Genomic DNA, 6,293 nt, shown 5'->3' with positions numbered 1-6,293 from the left:
ATAAATAAAACTGAATTTGGCTTGGCACCTGAGAGCAGGAAGGAAACTGGGTGCAAAATATATGTACATGTGTTTACATATGAGTTTATAATACTCAATAAATATATACAAATACATGAATTTGTAATGTTTAATTATAACAAAGCTATTACCGAACTAAAGTGCTCAACTGTATCAGTTCATTCAGTGCTCAACACAGCCTTTGAAGGAAATGACCTTGAAAACTAAGGATGGCTGGGCGGTGGTGGTGCGCGCCTTTAATCCCAGCACTTGGGAGGCAGAGGCAGGTGGATTTCTGAGTTCAAGAGTTCAAGGCTAGCCTGGTCTACAGAGTGAGTTCCAGGACAGCCAGGGCTACACAGAGAAACCCTGTCTCGAAAAACCAAAAAAAAAAAAAAAATAAGTGGAACTCAAATTTGAACCCAGGGCACTCTTAATTATTACATGATACCATGCATTCAAATTTTTTCCAAAATGCCTTAGTTTGATGATATATGGCTGTAGTGCCAGCCACATAGGAGACTAAGCAGGAGGATATCTTGAACTAGGAATGTTTGAAGCTAGCTAGTGAGGATCTGTTGTTAAAAATAAAGATTTTGGTTTTTTTGAGAAAAGGTCTCACTTGTATCCCTAGCTGACTTCGAACTTTTGGTGCTCCTCTTTTGTCTTCCTCAGTGCTGGAATTACAGTTACAAGTGTGAGCCATCATGTCCAGTTCAGATCTTTAAAAATATATCTCAGGGCGTTATTACCAATTTCTAACCTCATAAGAATCCCACAAAGCTGGAACAGTGTGTGTGATGACCTTGTGTAGGAGCCTTAGAGAAATTTCTCTGTGTTTTGTCCTTGGTCGCTTAGGCTTTCTTAGTGAAGTACTGCCTTATCTTTCTATGAGTTCTGTTTTGATGACCTAGGGAATCGAATAAAAATTCTATAGGAAACAAATCAAAAGCTCGATGCTGTGGGTACTCACTCAGGAAGTTCAGATAGGAGGATTGCCAAGAGTTTGAGGCCAGTCTGAGCTACATGATGAGACCCTATCTAAAAAATCCATAAGCCTCAGTGTACATTTCAACCTTTGATTTCATAAACTGGTTTCTAGGTGTGCTGATAGAACTGCCTCATTTGGAAATGCTGAAAAGCACTGTCAGACTTGCACATGAGAAAGAGACAAAAGACTGCTTTAGAAACTAAAATATATGGAATGTTAACTAGATGAATCTCCAGTATTTTATATTCTTTGCATTAATATCTTGGCTTCTGCTAAAAATTATAATTATTTTCCTACATGATTTTGTTTAAAAAATTGATCTCAATGAGTTTAGTAGTCAACAGGCCAAAAAAAAAAAGAAAAAAAAAGAAAAGAAAATTAGTAATTTCTGAGTTTAACATAGAATTTTTAGCTAAAAGTGTTAATTACTTCAAAACATTTTTTTAACTTTTATTGTTTCATTTTACTTTATTATTACTAATATTATTATTATTTTAAAGAAATTTGACTAAGTAGTCTTGGTAGCCTTTTACTTACTGTGTAGACCAAGCTGGCCTGGAACTCCAGAGCTCCACCTGCCTCTGCCTCTCAAGTTTCAGGATTAAAGACATGCACCAATATGCCCAGCTTTATTATTTTTCAAATTATTCATGTGTTTCTGATGGGCAAGTATATGCACATGTATGCAGATGCCTGTAGAAGCCAAAAGCATCGAACTGGAACTGCAGGTAGTTGTGAGCAACTAGACATGAGTGCTAGGAACTAAACTCTGGCCATCTGCAAGAGCTGTGCACACACTTAAGTGACTGGGCCATTTTCCAGAACCCAAGCCAAAACTCTGTTAGTTGTTTAAAGGAGTGTGTCCTTATCCTTCTAGTTGTCAGATGGAAAAACTCCATGTCTTCAGCTTGCTACTGCTGGTTAACATGGTAATAATAGTGTCATAAATGAAATTTTATTATATTTGCCTGTATATTTTCCATACTTTCATATGTAGTACACATAAGCTACATTTGAATTTTTGTTTTAAATAGTTAAAAAAATTGAAATTAAATTTTTTCCTCAGTTGTGTTAGGTAGATGACAAATGCTAACCATGTGGTTATTACATTAAATAGTTCAAATTATAGATCATTTTCATCACAGAAGTTTCTGTATACTTTGTAGTCAGTTGTCTAGAATATAGTTGTGAGGATAGACTCAAGGAATAGTATCGTGGACTTGTGTTCTAGTGCTGTAAAATAAATACTAAAGCAGAGTTTTGGAGTTTGGCTTTTGGTTTTGGTTTTGGTTTTTTGAGGCATGTGTCAATGTATATAGTCCAAGGTAATCTTGAACTCCTAATCCTGATGTTTCCACCTCCCCAAGTATAGCAGAGGCTTAATAAGTATCCAGCCAGAACTTTGTATTGCACTTTTTAATAGCAATGAAATAGTACTCTCAGAATTCTTTTTACATTATTATGTTAATAGCTTTACTTTTTGGTAGTGTTAACTTCCCTCTTGGCTCTCGATTACAAGGAGGAAATATGGGCTAGGAATGTAACTAAGGTTCAGAGCATTTGCCTAGCTTGCACAAGGCCCTGTGTCTGTGTTCTATTCCTTACATCACGCAGACACAGAAACATATACTTCTTAGTAATAGGCACAAGTACACTGAGTTGCTTTTCACGTCTATGTTTAACATTATGTAGTATTCACTTACTCTCTTCTTCTGACTCAGGTAGAAGAGTCAGCAATGATGGGAGTAAGCGCCTATGTGGAGTATCTCCGAGAACAAGAAGTATCTGAACGATGGTTCCGATATAATCCCCGTCTCACCTGTATCTACTGTGCCAAATCTTTCAACCAAAAGGGAAGTCTGGACCGCCACATGCGCCTGCATATGGGAATCACACCATTTGTCTGCCGCATGTGTGGAAAAAAGTATACCCGGAAAGATCAGCTGGAATATCACATTCGCAAGCACACAGGCAACAAGCCTTTTCACTGTCATGTTTGTGGCAAAAGTTTCCCCTTCCAGGCCATCTTGAATCAGCACTTTCGAAAAAACCACCCTGGTTGTATACCCCTGGAAGGGCCTCATAGCATTTCTCCTGAGACTACTGTCACATCTCGGCAAGCTGAAGAAGGGTCACCTTCACACGAAGAAACAGTTGCTCCTGGAGAATCTGCCCAGGGCTCAGTTTCTACTACTGGGCCAGATTGAAACAGTGAGGGGGAGGGGGCAAGCCCCCTTCCCCTTTGGGCGGTAACCAGCCCCTGTCAGGACCATGGGTTGGTACTTAGATTCACAAAATGCCACGTTACTCAACTAGAAGATGTTCCCATGGTTTTGCCAAATTAGAAGACCAACATGTGGAAAGCACTAAAGGCTCTTCTCCTCGTTCCCACCTCACACTTTGGAAAATAATCAAGCAAATTAGCTTCTAATTCAGGGATCAACAGCCTTGGTTTGTTAACTTTATAAGAAAAAAGTGTTTTTAAACAAACTGATCAGTGAATGGTCATTATCTACCAATCATGATTGAACACCGTACCTAGGTCCATATCATCTTGATAGGTGAAGTCCCAGATGTAAGAAAGAGCAGGAGGAGCTTTGGCCAACTGAAACAGCCTATCAGAAGAGGGGAAGGTAGTCACAACGGTGAGAAAGGGGAATCTTTCTTTCCTCTTCCTGCCAGAGCATGCATTTCCATGTTTAAGGGGGGGAAGAAGGAATACTGGTGGTTCTTAATAGTCTAAAAAGTTAGATTGATTTTTACCCTGGTGAGGCATCTAATACTTTGCCTGGTTGTTTCATGTGATCAGTTCAAGGTAGCTCAAGGAATCTAGCTACCTTGGAGCAGTATTCTAGCAGGCAGACTCACCTGAAGCACTTGGGGCTGAGAGAAGTCAAATGAGCCCCTAAGCGTTTGTAGTGGGCACTCATGAGAGCTTGGGAGAGGAGTAGGGAGGAAGTGCTTCTATGCTTTGCAGATGCTGCACAGCACGGAGCTGAACTGCAACTTCCTGTTTGGTGTTTGTAATCCATAGCACTTGCATACATCCTTGGGTGTTACAAAAATGTTTCTAGTTATGTTATTTAACTTGTTAGGCTGACTACCAAAAGATCATCCTCTTGAGCTCCTAGTTTCATATGACAGCAATATTATACATCAAAATGTCACTTTCCAGTGAAATGAGCCTGGATTGTATTTTTAAGTCCACAGGTCTCCACATTTGATAACTTTTTTATGAGGTTTTTTAAGCAGTTTTTTTCTGCAGTGTTAAAGTTGAAGAGAGATTCAACACTATTGTTCTTACTGCGACCACAGTTTCATTTCCTTCAACATGTTTTATACTCCATATTTTCACTCCAGTGAAGAACCTCACTTAAATCTGTGTCTTGGGTCTGCAAATCTATATATAATTCATAAACCAATTAGCAAATTGCTGGGGACTCCAAAAGCTTTATAGTTTTTGTTTTTTAAATAATACACTACAGGGCACTTATAAGAAAATATCATGCACAATCATGTTGCAATAAATGATCAAGGGATCATTTCTTATCAGGTGTGGTTACACTATCATTCCTAAGATTTTTAAAACTTCAAGGGGCTTGTTTAGTGATCTTGAGTTTTTCTGAGATTCTTAATCCAGCTCTGAAAGAATTTACCAAACACACAGAGCTTCATGTGCCCACCTTGCATGCAGAGAGAGGGGAGGAATGTTAACTGGTACAGGCACATGGATGCCTGCACTCTACTGTGCAAATAGAAGTCTCTAACTTGGGTGACTTTAAGAGAATATTTAAGTGTGTAATTGTTTTGGTACAGTGATGTGGATGATTCTAAGAGACTTGGGAGATGGGCTGGTCCTACCTGCACTAGTGAGCCATTTATGAGAATGTGAAGCTCGTGTGCTCCTTCCTTGTGAGCACTCTGTGGTATGTGAAAAGGTGGGGGAAAGCCATTTTTTAATAAGAAACTGGAATGCAGAGGGTGGCGTTGAGCAATCTGAGAATCGGATATACTGTATCACTAAAGATTTTCTCTTCTGAAGAAGTATAGAAATTCATCTTTTAAAGGAGTATTTGGTACTCCACTTGAAGAGCCTGCCCTGAAAAGTAGCACTGGAGAGTAGTGTCTCATCTCTGATAATCATAGGCAGGCTTCTTGCTATTTAGTTGGGCAACAGCATGATAAAGTGAAACTGTCTCCTAGAGCCACCTTAGGGATTACTGTGCTCTGGAGCACAAAACATAGAGCTGAAGTTCTAGGGAAACCTTTTAGCTTGTACTCAAGGTCTTCAGTGGACAGATCTTACCATTACTGATCAGGCAGGTAGCTGGGAAGTACAGAAGATGCTGCTTCAGATGGATTGTTTTTTTTAAGCCAACCAAAAATATGTCTACCCTACTTTTGAAAAAAGTTAAGTTATATGCTGAAAAGTTGTTTTTTGCATTAATAGCTTTTTAGGTTATATGTGAGAAAATTGAGCTTTTAACTATTACCAAATTATAATGGTAAAGTGCAGTAATTTCTGTAAAAAGAAACTTGGAACACTTATCAACAATACTCCATCCAAGGTCAGGCACAAGCTTGAATGGGGTAGAGACTGTCAAATTCATGTGGAAATGTTAGGCTTGCTTGGTGGGTTCCCTTCAATTGTCACTCATTTCTAATAGGGTTTTATTATACTGATACTGTGAACAGAGTGCTTCCGGTCCTAGGACCACATCAGCACAATCTTCTTTGCTGGTTCTCTCCTCTAGATGGCCTAGCCAGAGCCATGAAATTCATGAGACTTCTAGCAAGGCTACCTTTGAAACAAATTAAAGTTTGCAAAATTAATCTTGTGTTTTAGTTAGAAGTGACACCATTCTAAATATCCAGGATTCCTATCCAGATTCACTGTGACATTGTCCTACTTCTTTGCTAATATCACTGTAGGGTCATAAGGGTTAGTAGTATACTATGTATATTAATGAATATCGGTGTGTACAAGGAGTATGCTCATTAAGGGTGTACTAAATGGACTTTAGCTGATGCTAAAACTTACAACCAAATCTTGACTTGCACACGTCACCTTGTGAGGGGAACTACATTAGCAGTGAGAGCTAAATCATCACTAGGTAACTTAATGCCATGAAATTGCAGTATTGGGACTATTATCATTCAGTGGCACTTAACAGCAGAGGAGCTATCCAGTATTTTGAGCAAAAGCAGAGAGTTGGCCACGTGTGTATCTGTTTTCACTCTAAATAGACTTTTTATTCTCTCTGAATTCTGATACTGGCATAAACTATGGCATTCGCATGGC

General features: G+C 38.9%; 1 protein-coding gene across 1 annotated transcript in view; it reads left to right on the top strand.

Moving 5' to 3' along the window:
* Zbtb37 (zinc finger and BTB domain containing 37) overlaps nt 1–5,371 on the top strand; it is a 16,850-nt gene extending 11,479 nt beyond the window's left edge. Inside the window, exon 5 of the mRNA XM_028760191.1 lies at nt 2,713–5,371. Coding sequence (XP_028616024.1) covers nt 2,713–3,198 — 486 coding nt within the window. The 3' untranslated portion in view covers nt 3,199–5,371. The remainder of the gene's footprint in view (nt 1–2,712) is intronic.
* The last annotated feature ends 922 nt before the right edge of the window (nt 5,372–6,293 follow it).

This window comes from Grammomys surdaster, unplaced genomic scaffold (assembly GCF_004785775.1).
Source record: "Grammomys surdaster isolate TR1022 unplaced genomic scaffold, NIH_TR_1.0 130, whole genome shotgun sequence".
NCBI classification, from domain to species: domain Eukaryota; kingdom Metazoa; phylum Chordata; class Mammalia; order Rodentia; family Muridae; genus Grammomys; species Grammomys surdaster.
Note: the sequence above shows the minus strand (reverse complement) of the source record. Positions and strands in the feature narration are given on the sequence as shown.